The 21,159-nt window shown below is 41.2% G+C and overlaps 1 protein-coding gene across 7 annotated transcripts in view; it reads right to left on the bottom strand.

Moving 5' to 3' along the window:
• Positions 1-1,667: 1,667 nt before the first annotated feature.
• The window catches only part of S100PBP (S100P binding protein), a 59,956-nt gene continuing 40,464 nt past the window's right edge, over positions 1,668-21,159 (bottom strand). For 5 of the 7 annotated variants that reach the window (XM_023554491.2, XM_064281651.1, XM_023554492.2 and 2 more), the window contains 2 exons: positions 6,534-6,621; positions 1,668-4,314 (listed from right to left, as the gene is read on the bottom strand). In XM_023554491.2, the coding sequence (XP_023410259.1) occupies positions 4,173-4,314; positions 6,534-6,621 (230 nt within the window). In that variant the 3' untranslated portion in view covers positions 1,668-4,172. Of the gene's footprint in view, positions 4,315-6,533; positions 6,622-16,168; positions 16,566-19,058; positions 19,085-21,159 lie in introns of those variants that run through there. The other 2 variants (XM_023554493.2, XM_064281655.1) reach the window with 2 other exon arrangements.

Genomic DNA, 21,159 nt, shown 5'->3' with positions numbered 1-21,159 from the left:
CCTTCAAGAACAAATTGTTTCTATCAATGGAAAATCTTCAAATGTTGTTCAAAGCTAAATTGAAGGAGATCTCTGTATACAAATAGTTCCTTAGCGATACAACATTTTAGGACTATCACTTAGGCTTTAAAGGGTGTCCAGAAGATTACATTTCCACCCCCATCTCCAAGGGGAGAGTTAGCTATTCTGTCTGTGGTGTATTCCAGTTGTCATGGGGGAGAACAGGTGGGGCGGATCCCACCACTGGACCAGCTGATACTTCCTGTGACAAGTGGAAATTTTTTTCCTGACAGGTGCTGTGGCATACAAAGCAAGCACAGCCTGGAATCAGCTTAGGAATCATTCTGTTTTCTCTCAGAAAACCAGGACGACACTAAGAAAAGCAGGGAGTTCTGCTTTTTAGTTTTTAGGTGGTTGGGTTTTATTCCTTCTAAAAAAGCTCAAAACCGGCTGGTTAGAGAATGAGCCCATTCCTCTCAGAGAAGGTCCATTTCTCCTTTCCTCCTCACTTTTCTGTAACATAAAACAAACTGAGGGTAAAGGACACCAGCACTTCAGAGAATTCAGCCTGGTCTCTGAAACAGTTGATGCCTACTGTAGTAACACATGACAAAAAAGGAAACGACCAATTACTGGACAAAGGATCATCTATACCTGACAGGAACAAAATGGACATGTATAGGTCAAAAGTACATCAGACTAAGATATCAAATAGCTGAGCACTTAGCAAGTCTGAGCCTTTTGCCCAGACTGTAAAATATACTTTCTAAACAAAGCTTATAGTACAGCAGGCTAGAGACCCTGTCCAAACATTTTGCTATTTATTTTCTCAGCACGAACTGAGATTTTAAAAGCATTGGCTAACATTGGTGACAAGCTATTACTGCCTTCCCTTGGAGCCCTGGTGGCACAGTGGTAAAGAGCTCAGCTGCTAACCAAAAGTTCGGCAGTTCAAATCCACCAGCAGCTCCTTGGAAACCATATGGGGCTGTTCTACTCTGTCCTATAGGGTCACTGAGTCAGAGTCAAGGGCAACAGGTTTGGTTTTTTTTTTTTTTCATCCCTGCTCCTAGGAGTAAGTCTAAGAAGCCTAGGTTCACATAAGGGATCTAAGGAATTCTGTGTCTCTCACATCTACCTACACTCATCCAACCTTTACACCTGGTTCTAGGAGCAGTTAGTTTCTGGAAAAATTGGGTAAAAAAATAACCAATTGTGTACTATCAATTCTGGTTTCTCACATGCCCTTCAGAGGGAGAATGACCCAGGATGGTTTGGCTTCTTCAGTGCTAGCTCTGGAGAGGCAGAGACAGGAGGTCGGCCCCTCACCATGCAGCCACCGGAAGGAATGCAAGGCGGTGCCTGCCTGATCTGGGCCAAGCCACCTGCCCCCACTGCAAAAACAGCGGCACAGTGATATTTCAGGCTCCCCGTGTCAAGCTCCTGACATGCACCATATGTAGCTGCAAATCCCAATCAATTCCAACATTTTGTAACTGCCAGAACGCCTTTCTCAACGCTGTAATTTACCCTAAAAAAAAAGGGAGCAAGCACCCTCACCTCCCCAGTACCCCGTTCAACCAACTGCCGCCCCCCTCTCATACCTGACTAACGTACGTATGCAAAGGAGGAAGGCAGAGCCCTCCTTCAGAGCCCGAAACAGACGGCCACAGTACATATATCACTGACAAGAACTTTTATTTCTTTTAATGACATTAAACACAACTGCTACAAGGGGGGGAGGGGGAAAACACATGATAAAGAGGAGGCACCAAACTTCAGTTTCATAATTGATCCTGACAACAACTCAAGTAAATCAGGGCCTGCCTTAGATGCAGAGCTACAGGTTATTTCAGGCTCCTCACTTAAAAGTAAGCTATGTAAACAGCACATTTTTACTCTGCTTTGTCAAGACCCCTGTGGTGAGCGTCTTCATGGATGAAGAAAGCTAGGCAGTTAAATGCCTATAATAACCCCTATTTAAAAAAAAAAAAAACACAGTAAGAATTCCACCTGAATACTAGCCTTAGAGGCCAACACCAAACACAAGAGATATACAGCTCTGAAAAGAGATTAAAACTCCAGATTCTACCCACTTCCATCTTTAATGTGAACATGCCAGATAACGAGATTTCTTTGGGTTTGTTTTTCTTCTTAAAGAATACCATGTTAACCGCTAGAGAACAGTTCTCTCCTCCCCCAGTCCAACAGATTTAATTAAGCTGCTAAAGCTTTGGAAAAACAGAATTATTTGAGCAGAGAGGAAATGTGATTGTCACATTTTCTAGTTAACCCGTCACTCATTGGATTTGGCAAAGGCGAAGCTCCCATTACACATTCAGTCTTAAACCATCCTGTACCAGGAGGGCCGGAATGTGAGCCTTGGACTTCTACTGAAGCAAACTGCTGTCCCTTCACTCCTTGAGTTATCTGAGGGCATCTCCTCAGACTAAGAAATAGACAACCAGACAGCTGCAATGCTAGCTATTCCAGCTACTTTTAATTAAGCTGTGGTTCCAAAGGTGGAGGTTTGGGATGTCTCACTCCATCAGACTAATTTATGGCTGACTGACACTGTAAATACCAATTGAAATAATAGATTTTGACTCCTGCCCCTGCCTGAATGTAACTTTTCCTTTACGTTTTGGTCCCAGAATCCAAACCAAATGTCCAAAGAAAAGAGAATCCTCAATTGGATAAAAACAGTAAACACTTCTTAGGGACAGTCATCCAAGTTTTATTGGAGGCCTGAACGACCAACCGTTTCCCAAATAGGGCAGGAAGTTTTAGGTGGGTTACTTACATACAAAGAAAGAAGGAGTTGATAAGACAACAGAACCAGACAAAGGCAACTAGTCCAACATCAGAATGTGCGCTACAGCAACTATGTACAACCTTCACAGAGTGAACAACAACAGCACGAATGCCAGACTGCAAAGCTTCCCAAAAAGAAGTCTAGAGCTTTCTGTAACGAGAGAATAACAAGCTCTTAAGACACCCATTAAGATGGCTGCACAAAGACTGTCAACTTCGGTTAGAATACCAAACCTTAAGATCAAGTCACGCTTTTGTGCAGAGGCTTCATTACAACTCTATCAGACCTACTTTAGCAGTGAAGTGAAACTGCATCAAGGACTTGACCAAATGAGATGATAATGCCCAAGGTCTAAAGGCACCTCTTGTTAATGAACAATGGAGACAAAAGAGTGCCCCTCCAGTGTCTCTCACTGACTAATCCATCAAGCTAAACTTGAAGCTGGGGTTCAGCAGAGCAAACTGAAGACCAACTGACAGCTCACTGGCACTGGCTTTCTTGGCCTGTCCTAGAGTCAAGAGTCTGGGGCCTGGCGGGGGGAGGGGCAGCTCTTTAATAAAGAAAGCAGGGAGGCTGACTGTTCTGAAGAGGCATTCCATGTCTAACAGCATACAGGAGTTGGGTTGTCACAGGGGAAAAGGAAAATCCTTTAAGAAGGGCAGAAGAGATGAGCTGAATCACAAGACCACAAGGCAATCAACAAGGGTTAGTCAGCAGTTTTCTGTCATAGTTAAGATGTGTAAGATTTGTAAACACTATTGTGCAAAATAAGTTTAATGAAGAATGAAAAAAAGTCACAAAATAAAGGCAGTAAGTAAGTACAGAAAGGAGAGGAAAGGATTTATACTTTTAATTTGTTCTCTCAACAGACTTTTTGTCCTACTCCAGCCTACTTTAAAATACCGACAGGCATTCAGAGATTCAAATGAAAAAGTAAGAGCGGTCGTTAAAAGTGACCTGTTAGTTCACAAATCATCAGCTATAGTTAACACGAGCTTGTGGCCTAATAAATAATCTCTTCCTTGCAGGAGACTGAATGATGACTTCTTTTGGCACCAGAGTAGGCTTCACATCTGCACAGAGGTGGGTGTTTTACTTCAGCCCAAGTGTTTTGGCTTAATGCTGGCTTTCATGAGGCAGCCATCTTCTATTTAAATAAAAAATAAAAACTATATGAACACTGCTTAAAAAAACATAAAACAGGAGGGACTGCATACAAACAAAATTCAAGTCAGCAATTATGTCCAAAAGGTAGAAAGTTCTTTAAATAAGAATCTTGTGAAAAATAAAATTCAAAATCTACAAAGCACAAAAGAAAATGAGATGCTGCTCTGGAAAGGACCCTGGGGAGGGACCTTCACTGCTGATGGGATGAGACAAAGGGACTGTTTGGGAAATCTGGGAGATGCTGGAACCGATGATGGCTTCCCATGTTCCTGTCAACCCACTGAGTCAGACTGTATCTTTGCAGAGATTTCTGTCGGAACCGGGCGTAGTTTCTATCAGGAGAGAGGGAAAATAAAAACAGGAAAGTTGAGGGTTTCAGATGGAATGGTTGCCTGCACACAGACAAGGCCTGCACATTTTAAGAATATTGTTATTTTTAGAAATCTGATATTAATTTTTTTACTTCAATTCTCATCATTTTAGAAATTTTATACCATTTATTTATGTGAAAGCCACATTATAAGTGCTATTTCCTTCCAAATCCAAAGCCACCAAATTCCCATATAGGTAATATGATGATATGTGCCATATATACAATGTTCTAAGTAAGCCTAAGGTGTAATTACAATGTATAATAATGTGTAAGCAGGGAAAAAAGCACCCCCCCTCCAAAAAAAAAACATTTAGAGCAGGATCTTTCATTTCTTGCAATAGACCTGCACCTTCAATAGGACCTCATTGTCTGACACAGCTCAAGGTTGGTTAGGACACAGCAGTTAAAATTAGAATAAAATTCCCAGAGAAGATAAGTCGTCATGTGAGTATCACACTGCAAGTTTAAAGACTGAACAATTAATAGCACAGCCTCAAAGAAAAGTTTCTTGAGAGTCTCCTTTAGTCACATGCTGGGCTGGGATTCTGAGTAGGACCCTCTGAAATAATTTGAACCCATTCTCAATTCCAGCTGTTCCTGAGAAGGGTTTTTTAAAATTGTGCTTTAGGTTAAAGTTTACAGCTCAAGTTAATTTCTCATTCAAAAATTTATACACATATTGTTTTGTGACATTCGTTGCAATCCCCCAGTGTGACAGCACACTCCCTCCTTCCACCCCGGGTTCCCTGTGTCCGTTCGACCAGTTCCTGTCCCTTCCTGCCTTCTTATCCTACTTTTGGACAGGAGCTCCCCATTTGGTCTTGTCTATCTGATTGAACTAAGAAGCACATTCCTCACGTTTATTATTTTTTGTTTTACAGTCATGTCTAATATTTGAAGAGTGGGCTTCAGGAATGGTTTCAGTTCTGTATTAACAGTGCATCTGCGGACCATAGTTTTGGGGAGAGAAGCTTTTTAAAGATATGGATTCTTGAGCCATCCCTCCCCCAAGATGTAATGAATTTAGAATCTCTGGAATCAGGGTATGGACATCTGTATTTTTAGAAATCTCCACAGGTGATTGATTATAAGGAGCATCCAGGGTTGAAAATAATTGTAACACTACCTGATATTTATCTAGCCTTATATGCAAGTACGTGCTGAATTCTTTACACATCTCATCTCATTTAATGCTACTAACAATCCTACGGGAAAGTACTCTCATTAGCTCCTTGTAGGTAAGGAAACTGAGATACAGGTTAAATAACTTGCCCAAGGTCATATATTAGATAGTGTAGAAGACCTTAGACTTGAAATCACACATGATTCCAGAATTTACCTAATAACCCTTACACTGCCTTTCTGAGAATTGCTTTCATTTTGGCAATTATAGAGGAAACAATGAGTGTAAAGACCCTGAGGTGGGAGCATGTCTGACATGTTTGAAAAACTGGAAGGAAGCCAGTGTGAGTAAAGCAGAATGAGCAAGGAAGGGTAAGAGTACTGAGATGAGATAGGTGAGCTACCATGTCAGCCTAGGCCAAAGCATGTAGGCCCTTGTAGGGGATCATGAAGATGGGAAGATGTGAGCTGCGAAACCACTGGAAATTTCTGAGCAATGGAGTGATTGAATCTGACTTAATGCTTTAAAAGGATCTCTTTGGCTGCTGAGTTGAGAATAGAAGAAGCAGGAAGACCATTTAGGAGACTACTGCAATAATCCAAGTGAAAATGATGAGAAATGGTCAGGTTCTGGATATTTTTACATGTAGTCCATAGGATTTGCTGATGGACTAAATATGAGGTGAGAGAAAAAGGAGTCAAGGATGACTCCAAAGTTTCTGAGTAACTGGATCAAAGTAACTAAATAGATCTATAAAACCACACTGCTTTAAGAATGCAGATTTGAAAACTAGAAAGGTTCTCTGACATTAATTTGTCCAACATCTTCATTTTACTGTTGCGAGGACCAATCAAAACCGCATAGCTACTTAAAAATGGCAAGGCTAGTCTGAGAACCCAGGTTTCCTGAATTTCAGTCCAATTCTTATTCCATTATACTGTATTGCTTCTCCTTCCACCTCTAAAATTAAATGACAGTTACAATCCTGACTCCCCACCACATCCCTCCTACAGCAAATTCTACCCTTTTCTTCCTTCTTCTAATCACCTACTCACCGCATGGTGAGGTCGGAAGGATGCTGCCATTTTTGGTTCTGCGTGTGATGCACTTGGTCCATCAAGGCATGTAGCTCCCCCAAGGCACCTGTGATACAGAAGCATTAGTGGTTAGGGAGCAACTCAGTCAACTACCATGTGCTTTCAGGGAAAGAGAAAACAGGCACTGGTCCCAATACAATCTACTCAGGATGATCACAAGCAGTCAAGGGCAAAAACTACAAGCCAGAGAGGGAGCCTGCTCAGGGATGGTGATGAAGTAATAAAGGCAGCCACAATTCGTTCATTCAACATTTAGTTCCTACAATGTCTGAGGGATTTTCCTGTCTCTGGGTATATGGTTGTGATGGTTAAGGTTGTATGTCAGTTTGGCTGGGCCATGATTCTCAGTGGTTTGGCAGTTATGATGTAGTTTGGAAGTTACGTAATGATGTAATTCGGAAGTTAGGTAATGATGTAGTCACCCCCATTTTGTGATCTGATATAAGCAGCCCATCAGTTGGAAGGGGAGTTTCCTTGGAGGTGTGGCCTACATTCTATATATATATATATATATATATATATATATATATATATATATATATATATATATATATATACACACAGATGTTATGGCAAGCTCGCTTGCTCTGGATCCTGCATCTGGCTCATCATCATCTGACCTTCAGTTCTTGGGACTTGAGCCAGCAGCCTACCATATTGCCAACCAATCTAGGGATTTGTTAGCCTCCACAGCCTGTGAACCAGCAGCCTGCCATCTGACCTGCTGATCTTTGGTCTCTCAGCCCCTGCAGCTACGTCAAGAGCAGCCTCCAGCCTGACACCTGACCCACGAACTTGGGACTCACCAGCTTCTACAACCACGTGAGCCATTTTCTTAAGATAAATCTCTCTCTCTCTCTATATGCTTCACTGGTTTTGCTTCTCTAGAAAACCCAGCCTAAGACATTTGGTACCGAGAGTGGTTCTAGAAAAACAAAATTTTAGGAATGAGTTTTCTAAATTGGTTCTCAAGTTCGACTAGTCTAAAAGGCACTGATGACTGCCTCTAGTAGTAAAGAGGGTACTGCTGATCCATGGCATAAGGTGGCAATATTAACACACAAAATATCACCACCAATAAATCAAGTATTGGTGAGAAACAGGATCTGGGTGATTTCATGTTTGATACTCTTCTACAATTTTGTCCAAGTGAGAAGTATATGGAAGCTGGTTGGTTGGTCCTACTTTCCCTAGACAAGGTGATAAAAGAAAGAGATGAGCTCAGGGCTTCAGAGTCAAAGTTCAAGCACCACATAAAAGACATGGAAGTTGCCACATGTGCCCTAAAAGAAAGCCTTATTTCTTGTAATAAGAGAGCTGATATTGCTAAAAACCAAACCCAGAGTCTTATCATAAGAGTGATTAAATTACAACATCACTTGAATTCCCAACCTCGAATGGTGTCTGAAATTAAAGCGAGGGCATTGACTGGGAAGAAAGGGATTCTGAAACTTGGAATGGGGACATATGGGCAGATAATCAAGAAGTTGGGGACAGAGTCCCTAAATTCCACTGAATCACTCTTGCCAACAGAACCAGCCTTCTTGCTCCTACCTGAAGAGATCACTCCATCTTTGTCTACTAAGCCACCACCCTAGTAAAACCATTATCCCTCCTCACCCTTCCATCTGATGAGATTAACCCAGCTGTGCCTGAAGAGTCTTTGTCTGAGATATTGCCTGGGACACTGCCTGAGATAGATGCCTTATAAGACACTGCTGAATGTTCCCAGGACCCACCCCTACCACTCATTTTTGCTTGTAGACCTATAACTAGGCTTAAGTCCCAATAAGCCCAAAAGATGAAATACAAAATGTGGCCCAGGAGGAGGTACGCTATACTCCAACAGAACTGACTTTTCTAATATGTACAAACAGAAATCTGGGGAATATGTGTGGGAATGGCCATTAAGGGTGTGGGATAATGGTGCAAGGAACATAAAGTCTGAGTTTATTGATATGGGCCCACTAAGCACAGATTCTTCATTCAGTGTTTCAGCTCGAGAGATTAGGAAAGGATCTAATAGTTTATTTGGCTGGTTTGCTGAAGCATGGGTATGGTGGTGGCCTACGCTAAATCAAGTTGAAGTACTAGACCTGCCTTGGTGTACTGTAGAAGATGGAATCCAAACACTTAATGAAATTGGCATGTTAGAGTGTGTCATGGATTGAACTGTGCCCACAAAAATATCTGTCAACTTGGCTAGGCCATTCCCTGTATTGTGTGATTATCCACCATTTTGTCATCGTGAGATTTTTCTCCGTGTTGTAATTTCTACCTCTATGATGTTAATGAGGCAGGATTAGAGGCATTTATGTTAATGAGTCAGGACTTAATCTATAAGATTAGATTGTGTCTTAAGTCAACCTCTTTTGAGATATAAAAGAGGAGTAGAGAGACAGGGGCTTCGTATCGCCAAGAAACAAGACCCAGGAGAATAGTGTGTCCTTTGGACCCAGGGTCTCTGGGTTGAGAAGCTCCTAGTCTAGAAGAAGACTGATGACAAGGACTTTGCTCCAGAGCTGACAGAGAAAAGAAGGCCTTCCCTTGCAGCTGACGCCCTGAATTTGGACTTCTAGCCTACTAGACTATGAGAGAATAAACTTCTGTTTGTTGAAGCCATCCACTTGGGGTATTTCTGTTATAGCAGCACCAAAAAGCTAAGACAGAGTGGATTTATCACGTTACATCCACAGACTCACACCTGGAATGCCAAGAGGACACATCTTTTACCACAATGGTAAGGAACAAATTTTTGAAGGGAGCCTTGGCATCCCTGAAGAAATGCTGTGATTGCTATTATATGTAAGTCAGATGTGACAATGGGAATTCCCCTAACTGAATTAACACTAACTACAATGATGCTGATCGGACCACAAGGTGGTAGAGGCCAAGTAGCAGTACTCAACTGACAAAGACAATGTTGGCATGGTTACTGTAATGGACAGCAGAGTAGAAGCAATAATCAGAATAGTATGACTCATATGGACTTATGGTATTGGCTACTGAGTCATGGTGTTCCTAAGAGTGAAACAGATAGGAAATGTACTAAATATTACTTGATCTGTAGAAGCAGAAGAATTCTAGGTCAAGTGAATGGCAGTCTAACTGGAATCACCATAATAGAGAGTCATGACCCCTCAATCAATCCCCAGACATAAGTCAGTTTACAGATCCACAACCCATTGAATGAAGGGAAGGCCTAGTCCCCTTGAGGAAGGAGCCCACTACACTGCCCAAAATTTATACTGTTGATCTTTCTCCTAGCCTTCCCCTCAAAGGGATCTACAGCAATTTATGAGAGTGACTGCTCACTTGGGAAAGGAGATAATCAGACTTTTCAGGGGTTACTGGACACTGGCTCTGAACTGACACTAATTCCAAGAGACTCAAAATGTCACTGTGGCTCACTACTCAGAGTGGGGGTGTATGGAGATCTGGTTAATAATGGACTCTTAGCTCAGGTCCCTCTCACAGTGGGTCCAGTGAGTCCCCAAACGCATCTTGTAGTGATTCCCCCAGTTCCAAAATGCATAATTGGAACAGACATACTCAGCAACTGGCAGAACCCCCACATCAGATCCCTGATATATACAGTAAGGGCTATTATGGTAGGAGAGGCCAACTGGAAGCCATTACTGCCCCTATGCAGGAAAATCATAAACCAAAAGCAATACCACATTCCTGGAGGGATTGCAGAGTTTACTGCCACCATCAAGGACTTGAAGGGTCCCCATTCAACTCGCTTATTTGGCCTGTGCAGAAAACAGATGGATCTTGGAGAATGGTAGTAGATTATCATAAACTTAACCAGGTGGTGACTCTAATTGCAGCTGCTGTCCAGATGTGGTTTCATTGTTTGAGCAAATTAATATATCTCCTGGTATCTGGTATGCAGCTATTGTTCTGGCCAATGCCTTTTTCTTGATTTTGAATGATCACCAGGAGCTGTTTGCCTTTAGCTGGCAAGGCCAGCAATACACCTTCACTGTCCTACCCCAGAGGTATATCAACTCTCCAGCCTTATGTCATAATTCAGTCCACAGAGACCCTGATTGCCTTTCCCTTCCACAAGACATCACACTGGTCCATTACACTGATGACATTTATGCTGATTGGACCTAGTAAAGAAGTATGAATGACTCTAGATTTATTGGTAAGACATTTGCATGCTAGGAGGTGGGAAATTAACCTGAGAAAAATTCAGGCACCTTCCACCTCAGTGAAATTTCTAGGGGTCTAGTGGTATGGGGCATGTTGAGATATTCCTTTTAAAGTGAAGGATAATTATTTCACCTGACCCCTCCTACAACTAAAAAGGAGGTACAATGCCTAGTGGGCCTCTTTGGATTTTGGAGGCAACATATCTCTCATCTGGGTGTGTTACTCTGGCCTATTTATCAAGTGACTCAAAATGCTGCTAGTTTTGAGTGCTGCCCACAACAAGAGAAGGCTCTGCAATAGGTCCAGGCTGGTATGTGCAAGCTACTCTGCCACTAAAGCCATATGATCTGGCTGATCCAATGGTGCCTGAAGTGTCAGTGGCAGATAGAGATGCTGTTTGGAGTCTGTGGCAGGCTCCTATTGGTGAATCACAGAGCAGACCCTTAGGATTTTGGAGCATAGCCCTACCATCCTCTGCAGATAACTACTCTCCTTTTGAGAAACAGATTTTGGCTTGTTACTGAGCATTAGTAGCAATTGAACACTTAACCATGGGTGCAGTGCAATGAATTGCTTAATATGGCCCTTCTGGCCATATTCTGGAAACCCTGGTGGTGTAGTGGTTAAGTGCTACGGCTGCTAACCAAAGGGTGGGCAGTTTGAATCCACCAGGCGCTCCTTGGAAACTCTATGGGGCAGTTCTACTCTGTTCTATAGGGTCGCTATGAGTCGGAATCGACTCAATGGCACTGGGTTTTTGGTTTGGCCATATTCTTTGTGACTCACACACAATGATTTAGTGGGGCTATGCAAATAAGGTATATGGAACCCTAAGAAAAGGAAAGGTTAGCTTTGTTTAAGTTTAAAATGAGCCACCCCAGAGGTGGGAGGCCAGGATGTCGCCCCCAAGAAAGAACAGCCAAGAGTGGAGCACGTCTTTTGGATCCAGGATCCCTGTGCTGAGACGCTCCTGGAATCAGGAAACTGAGAGAGAGGGAGAGAGAGAGAGCTGTAACATGAAAGATGGCAAGAAACAACAACAGAGAAATGTTGGCAGCAGAACCATGAGACAGGCAGGATGAGGTCTGGCCCATGGAGCAAGAAAGCTGAGTGCCTTCAGGCGGGAGGTTTGCTGGCAGAGTTGGATGCCTCTGGGCACTTGGTGGAGCTGGGTTTGCAAACCCACAGAGCTAAAGCTGAGTGCCTTTGCCTGATGCTTCCTGGCAGAGTGGGGTGCCTCTGGGCACTTATCAGCAGAGCTAAAAAGCTTTGCAACACTTGCCGGAATAGAGCAGAGGCCAAGGGCCAGAGAGAGCCCTGCCTACAAGCACCGCTGAGAAGAGACTGTCTAGATTGAAGAACTATATTCTGAGTGTCCCTGAACCTGAATTGTAACCTGATACTTCCCTAATAGCGCCTCGGTGGGACAGTGGTTAAGCGCTTGGCTGCTAACCAAAAGGTTAGAGTTCAAATCCACCAGCTGCTCCTTGGAAACCCTATGAGGCAGTTCTACTCTGTCCTATAGGGCCGCTATAAGTCGGAATCGACTAATAAATCCCATAACTATAGGTATGGTCTGTGAGTTCTGTGTGGCCATTGCAATGAATTACTGAACTCAGCCGAGAAGTTAAGAGTGCTGTGGGAGCTACAGTTGGTGTCAGAACTGGTAAAAGGGGCTGGTGAGAGGAAGTATGTCTGACCTCTGCTTTGTAGCAATCAGCCTTGGACTGTTGATCTTGATTCTCCATCCCCCTTGTGAAGTTAGGTGAGGAAGTCAGACACCCCTGCCATGCCATTTTTATAATTGGCCACCAGGTCATCACGTGGCCTGAGCTGCCCATCATGAAGTAGATGTTGTCTGACCCACAAAGTCATAAAGCACAACAGCACTCAATCACTAAACAGAAGTGGTATACACGAGATCGGGCTCAAGTAGGACCTGAGACATAAGTTACATCAGGATGTAGCCCAAATGCCTATGGTTCCCACTCTTGTCACATTACCTTCCCTCTCCCAGTCTACACCTATGGCCCCATGGGGAGTTCCTTATGATCAGTTGACTGAGGAAGAGAAAACTCATGCCTGGTTTACTGATGGTTCTGTGTGATATGCAGGCACTACTCAAAAGTGGACAGTGGCAGCACTGCAGCCCCTTTCTGGGACCTCCCTCAAAGATAGTGGAGAAGGAAAATCCTTCCAATGTGCAGAACTTCAAGCAGTGTACCTGGCTGTTCACCTTGACTGGAAGGAGAAATGGACAGATGTGCAACTGTGTACTCATTCATGGGCCATGGCCAATGGTTTGGCTGGATGGTCAAGGACTTGGAAGGAATATAACTAGAAAACTGGTGACAAGGAGGTATGGAGAAGAGCTACGTGGATAGACCTCTCTGAAAGATATTTGTGTCTCATGTGAATGCTCACCAAAAGGTAACCTTGGCAATTGGCATAACAAAGTGTACTAAGAAAATGTTCTGCATCCCACTTGGGTGAGTGGCATCTGGGGTCTTAAAAGCTAGCAAGTGGCCATCTAAGATGCATCAATTGGTCTCAACCCACCTGGGGCAAAGGAGAATGAAGAACACCAAAGACACAAGGAAAATATCAGCCCAAGAGAAAGAAAGGGCCACATAAACCAGAGACTCCATCAGCCTGAGACCAGAAGAACTAGATGGTGCCCAGCTGCTAACAATGACTGCCCTGACAGGAACACAACAGAGAATCTCTGATGGTGCAGGAGAAAAGTGGGATGCGGACCTCAAATTCTAGTAAAAAGACCAGGCTTAATGGTCTGACTGAGACTAGAGGGATCCCAGAGGTCATGGCCCCTGAACTCTCTGTTGGCCCAAAACTAAAACCATGCCCGAAGCCAACTCTACAGACAAAGATTAGACTGGACTACAAGACATAAAATGATACTGGTGAGGAGTGTCCTTCTTAGCTCAAGTAGACACACGGGACTATGTGGGTAGCTCCCGTCTGGAGGAGAGATGAGACGGCAGAGGGGGCAGGAGCAGGCTGAATGGACACGGGAAATACAGGGTGGCGAGAAGGAGTGTGCTGTCGCATTGTAGGGAGAGCAACTAGGGTCATAGAACAATATGTGTATATGTTTTTGTATGAGAGACTGACTTGAGTTGTAAACTTTCACTTAAAGCACAATTAAAAAAAAAAAAGGTGACTGCGGCAAAGGAGGACTTTAACAATCAAGTGGATAGGCTGACGTGTTCCATGGAAACCTGTCATCTTTTTCCCCCAGCCACTCCTGTCATTACCCAATGGGCTCATGAACAAAGCGGTTATGGTGGCAGGGACAGCAGTTATACATGGGCTCAACAACATAAAATTTTCACTCACCAAGGCCGACTTGGCGACAGCCACTGCTAAGTGCCCGATCTGCCAGTATCAGAGACCAACATTTCATAGATGGGATTATGAGGCGGGAATCACATTGCAACACGTGTCTTGTATACCCAGTGGCTCCTAGGAAGTACTGAGTAAGCATGTTGTTATTGTTAGGTGCCACTACGTCTATATAGACTCATAGCTATACCACATGACAGAGTAGAACTGCTCCATTGCGTTTTCTAGGCTGTAATCTTTATCAGAAGGAGCCCTGACGGCACAGTGGTTAAGTGCTAGGCTGCCAACCAAAAGGTCAGTGGTTTGAACCCACCAGTCGCCCCATGGGAGAAAGATGTGGCAGTCTGCTTCCGTAAAGAAACAGACTTGGAAACCCTATGGGCAGTTCTACTCTGTCCTATAGGGTCACTAAGAGTTGGAATAGACTCCGTGGCAATGGGTTTGGTTTTTTGATAATCTCTTTGGGAGCAGATCACCACATCTTTCTCCACAGATCTGCTAGGTGGGCTCTAACTGCCAACCTTTCGGTTCATAGTTGAGTGCTTAACTGTTTGCGCAACTAGGGCTCCTTTTGAGTAAGCATACAAGGGCTCAATAATTACTTGGATATTGGTCTCAGTTAATGCATCAAGAAACGTTGGTTTTTATTAGCACTAAGAACTTACTGCTAGACTAAAGTAACCCTTATTATCAGTAAAACTTAATGATCTAAAGATAATAGTGGGAGCTAACATTTATGAAGAACTATTACATGCCAGGAGCCCTGGTGGCACAGTGGTTAAGAAGAACTAGCTGCTAACCAAAAGGTCGGCAGTTCGAATTTACCAGCTGCTCCTTGGAAACCCTATGGGGCAGTTCTACTGTGTCATAGAGGGTTGCTATGAATCAGAGCCGACTCAATAGCAAAAGCTTTGATTTTTGTTTTTTTTGGTATTACATGCCAGGCACTTTGCTAATTGCTTTGCATGTATCCTGTCATATAATCCTAAAAATCATATAAGGAAAATACCATAATCTCCATTTTATGCCTGAGAAAACTAAAGCTTAGAAAAGTCACTCATCTATCGTCTAGTAAATGGGGAAGCCAGGATTCAAACCCAGGTAAGTCTAAAAATCCAAAAACCTTATTTTAACTCATAGCTCCAACCATTTCTTTCTCCAAATTTAGAGATGCTAACAAGAATGGAAACACTTGAATCTCCTCTTTCTTCATAGTCTCCAACAGATGGGCATTCTTGGCCCAACAATCCAAGGAGTTTATTTTAGGTTGTGGCTAAAAGTTGGTGAAAATGGTCCTTTGTTTTGTGACTAAAAATGAAATTTATCTAATAATGAAATTAAGAAGGAAAGAGTCCTAAGATTTGAGGAATAAGATCAGCAATTAATCTAAGCCTTAATCTATAAGTACATAGATGACTGGTTTGGGGGAAAATCCAGTTTTGTACCTGTCCTTAATAAGTTGAAAGAAAATCAACTGCTAAGAGGAGAATGGATGATGCTGAACACCTGCTACGTCAGTGGCCCTTCTGACAAATTTTATAGGTCACATACTTTGTACCACATGGCCCTACTAATCAAGTGTGGCACATGAACGAAGCACAGTAACTCTCTAAGCTGGCTACTGATCTAGAAAGTGGCCTAGCACCAACAGGTTATTAAGTGAATCAATCGGATTCTCTTCTCTAGAATGTGAATGTGAGACTTAGTAATGAGAAAACAGCACGTTGGCAGGGCCTTAGGAGAGAACAGACACTTGAGGTAGCTAAAGGAGCACAGCAGAAGACAAGATTAGAGGTTATCAGCAGAGGAAACCTGAGCGAGGATCAAAAGCACCCATTTCTGAGGGGCATGAGGTCTGGCTCTCTAGCTGGTTCTTTTCACTGTGAGGCCTGGCTATGTTGCTGAGAGTCTAGTCCTTCCTCCTCTTTTTCTCTAAATTCTTAAACCTAGTTACTTAAAGCAACTGAAATGTCTCTATTTCATGTTTATCTAAAATGTCTAAGATGGGAGGAAATGGAGAGAGAAGGAAAGAAAAACTGTGCTCCAGGGGCGTGGTGTTTTTATAAATAGATTAATAAAACAGGGATAAAAAGTAAAAAAAGATTAAGTACAAAGCAATGCAAACAAAGCTGTGATAAGCTAATATAAATCTTGACTTTGATATTCCTTTCAGACCAGGCAAAATGTGAAGGACACAGGAATTATATCTCATTTCTGAAGTGGTATATTATATAGGGAATGATGAGTGCTATATGAATGTCCTCAACAGTCAAGGCAAATGCAGAATCGGAACCGACATAGCCATTGCTGCTTATGGTCTTCAGTAAAAGTTAACGCAGAGACTTCCACTTCCAGCCGTGACTGACAGGACTTAACCATCCAAAGTGAGCAACCAGAAACTGGGCAAAATACATGAAACAACTGCTTTCAGACTGCTTTTCAGACCGCTCGGAACTGTGATCCCTGAGGGAAGGGAAATAACTGAGGTCAGCCTTGAAACATCTTCTGAGTCCATAATTATTTCAAAATAAAAAAATTTTTTAGATGAAAGCAAAATAAACACTTCGTAAATAAAATACTTTATCACCAGCAGACCTGCACTCTAAGAAATATTAAACAGAGTTCATCAGGAAAAAGCAAAATACTACTAGATAGAAACTTCAATATATAGAAAGGAATGAAGAGCACTGAAAATGGTAAATATGTGAGTAAATATTAAAAATGATTTTTCTCATTTAAAAATGTCTTTAATTGACTTTTAAAGTAAAAAAATATATTCAAGCATTTGTACTATACATATACGTAAAATGTATAAAAATAATAGCACACACACACAGAAACACATGCACACAAAAACCCAAAAGAGAGAATTGAAGTATATTGTTGCCAGGCTCTTATATTATACATTAAATGGTATAATATTATTTGAAGGTAGATTGTGATAAGTTAAAAATTCGTAAATCCCTGGGTAGTCCAAATGGTAACACTGAAAGGCTGGTGGTGCAAGTCTACCCAGAAGCACCTTAGAAGAAAGGCCTGGTGATCTGTGTGCAAAAAATCAGCCACTGAAAACCCTGTGGAACACAGTTCTACTGTGACAGACATGGGGTTGCCATGAGTTAGAACTGACTAGACAGCAACTGATTAAAGATGCATATTGTAAATTATAGAGCAACAGTTCTCAAAGTGCAGTCCAAGGATCCCTGGGCCCCCAAGACACTTTTAGGGCTTCACAAGGTCAAAATTACTTTCATAACAACACTACAATGTTATTTGCCTTTTCTACTTGCATTTTCTCACAAGTGTACAGTGGAGTTTTCCAGAGGCTACACATGATACAGAATGTTGAACTAGATAAAATAATCCAGCAGTCTCCTATTAAGCAATATATTAAAGATGTTTGCAAAAATGTAAAACTACGACTTTCTTCTCATTTTTTGGAAAATAGTTATTTTTAATAAAAATGCTATCATGTAATGGATTTACTGTTATTTTAAAATGTATTAAGTATTTTAACAATTTATCAGTTCTAATTTTTAATACAGTCAAATTTTGATAGAATTCACACAAACAAAAGCACTTTGGGGTCCTTAATAATTTTTAAGAGTAGATATATAAATTTGTAAGAATGTAAGTTGGTCCTGAGACCAAAAACTTGAAAACTGCTACTCTGGAACAACCCCTAAAAACAAACAAACAAAAAACAAAAGAGGTATAGGTAACAAGCCAATCATGGAGCTAAAAAAGACCCAAATAATCCAGAAAGAGCTGGGAAATGGAGATCAAATAGACAAACAGAAAATAGCAAGATCATAGATTTAAACCCAAACACAGGATCACTATGAGTTGGAATTAACTCGACAGCAATGGGGCTTTTTGTTTTTGTTTTAATACTGATAATTATATTAAATCTGAATGGACTAACGCACCAATTAAAATACTGAGATTATGATACAGGATAAAAAAGCAAGGCCCAAAACTATGCTGTCTACAAGACACTTTTAAACATAAAGACAAGGGTAGGTGAAAAGTAAAAGGATAAAAACATGTATCGTGGAAACGGTCAAAAGTAAGGTGGGAAGGCTATATTAATATCAAAGTAGACTTTAAAACAAGAAATATTATTAGGGATGAAAACAGACATTTCATAATGATAAGGGGGTCAATTTATCAAGAGGCTATAATAATCCTAAATTTGTAGCATCTAGTAAGAGCTTTCAAATATATTAGGCAAAAACTGACAGAACTGAAGAAAAAAAGACAAATCCACAATTAGAGGTGGTGATATAAACATTCCTCTTTTAGTAAAAAAAGTCAGTAAGGATATACAAGAATTGAACATTCTCATCAGCCAACAAAATTTTATTGACATTTACAGAACACTCCACCCAACATCAGAATATACCTTCTTTTCAAGTGCGTTTGGGACATTCACTAAGATAGACCATATGCTGGGCCGTAAAGTAAATCTCACTGCATTTAAAACGAGTGAAATCATACAGAGTATATCCCTGACCATAACACGTTAGAAATCAATAGTAGGGGTATATCTAAAAAGTCTCAAATATTTGGAAATTAAGCAGCACACTTCTAAACAACCCATAGGTCTAAGAAGAAATTATATCGGAAATCTGAAATTACTAATTACTGTGAACCAAATGAAAAACAAAACACAAACAAAAGCAACAACCTATCAAAATTTGTGGGATGCAGCTAAGCTGTATTTTAAGGGAAATCTGTGGCCTTCAATGCCTGTAGAAAATAGAAATGTCTCAAGTAAATGATCTCTAAGCTTCTGTACTAAAAAGCTAGAAAATGAGAGCTATATTAAACCCAAAGTAAGTGAAAGGAAATAATAATAGGTGAAGAAATCAGTGAGATACAAACTATAATAACCAAAAACAATACAGAAAATGAATAAAACTAAAAACTTACTTGGGGGAATGGGAGTCAATATAATTGATAAGACTTCTAGTTAGACTCTTCAAGAAAAAAAAAAAAAAGACAAATTACCAATATTGGGAATGAAACAGTAAAAATCACCACAGATCCTACAATAGTAAGAAGACTAATATGCATATTATGAGTAATTTGGTGGCAATAAATTCATCAACTTAGATGAAATGGACAAATTCCTGGACAGACACAAATTACCAAAATGGACTCAAGAAAATGTAGACAATCTGAAAGCCTTGTATCTATTACATTTGTAATTTAAAATCTTGCCAAAAAGAAAACTCCAGGTCCAGATGGCTTCATCAATGAATTGTATCAAACATTTAAGAAATAATAGCAATCTTACACAAGCTAAGAAAATAAAGGAGAAAACATCTCCCAACTCATTTTATGAAGTCAGCATTACCATAAGGCTTAAACAAGAGGAAGACATTACAAGGAAACTACAGACCGATACTTCTCATGAACAAGATGCAGAAATTTACAAAATATTAGCAAATTGAATAAAGGATAATACATCAAGACCAAGTAGGTTTATTCTAGGAATGGAAGTTGGTTTAACATTCAAAATCAATATATGTAATATACCATATTAACAGAATAAAGGAGAAACACAATATAACCTTCTATATAATCGCAGACAATGCATTTGACAAATTTTATCACTTATCCATGACAAAAACTCTCACCAAACTACAAATAAAAGGGAACTTTTTCAACCTGATAAAGGGCATCCATGGTAAACCTATAGTTAATATCATAATTAAATCCTGGGCAGTGCAATAAGCAAGAAGAAGAAATAAAAGGCTTATGGACTGGAAAGGAAGAAATAAACTATCTTTATTTGCAGATAATATTATCATCTGTATCAGTTTCCTAGGGCTGCCATAACAAAGTACCACAAACTAGACGCCTTAAAACAACAGAATTCTCATAGTTCTGGACGCTAGAAGTCTGAATTCAGGGTGTCAACAAAGCCATGCTCCCTCTGAAAACTCTACAGGAAGATCCTTTCTTATCTCTTCCAGCATCTGGAATCCCAAGGCATTCCCTGATTTAAAGATACATCAGTCCAATCTCTGCCTCCATCATCATATGGTGTTCTTCCCTATGTGTCTCTGTGTCTCTTCCCATAAAGACACCAGTCACATGTGGTTAGGGCCCACCCTACTCCTGTATGACCTCATGTTGATTAATTACATCTGCAAAGATGCTATTTCCAAATAAGGTCGCATTCATAGGAACCAGGGGTTAGGATTTGAACACATCTTTTTGGGGAACGCAATTCAACTGCCAACAGTCTACCCTTTGTCCCCACCCTCGCCAAAGTTCATGTCCTTCACACGTACAAAATACATTCACCCCATCCCAGCATTCCTAAAAGTCTTAGCCCATTCAATAATCAACTCTAAGTCCAAAATCTCATCTAGATATAGCAGTCAACTAAAAAAAATCCTACACCTTCTAAACCTAAATGAGGTGTGGGTGAGATTCTGGTAATGTTCATCCTAGAACAAAATTCCCCTCCACCTGTGGATCTGTGAAACCTGGAAAATAATTTATCTGCTTTCAAAATACAATGGGAGAGGCACAGGATAGACATTCCCATTCCAAAAAGGAGAAAATGGAAGGAAAAAAGCAGTCATGGGTCCCAAACAAGTCCAAAACCTAGCAGAGAAAATTCTGTAGATTCCAAGGTTTGAAATAATCCTCTGTAGCTCAGTATCTTCTGGGTCTGTCTAAGTGGCGGGCCTGTGTTCTTGGCCCTCAGCATTGGCCATACCCTCTGGAATCACCCTCTGGGCCTGTGGTAGCAGTGTCAGCCCTGCTGGTCTCTGAGCCACCCTTAATGTCGTTCTTCCATTTTCTTGAAAGATAACACATATCCACAGCTGAGCAGCTCTATCCGCCTATTTCCTTCCTATAGAGTCCCAGAAGTCCAACAGCCTTCCTTCCTTTTATCCTGTTTGTGTTCCCTTCAGTCCAAGCCCGCCGCATTTCTGAGATGGTTGATTGGATCCATAAATCAAATGCCTAATCTCTTTAGCAAATGGTTGACCAGCCACATGCTTGGTATTCTCTCCAGAGCACGCTTTCTCAT

This window comes from Loxodonta africana, chromosome 3 (assembly GCF_030014295.1).
Source record: "Loxodonta africana isolate mLoxAfr1 chromosome 3, mLoxAfr1.hap2, whole genome shotgun sequence".
Taxonomy (NCBI): Eukaryota; Metazoa; Chordata; class Mammalia; order Proboscidea; family Elephantidae; genus Loxodonta; species Loxodonta africana.
Note: the sequence above shows the minus strand (reverse complement) of the source record. Positions and strands in the feature narration are given on the sequence as shown.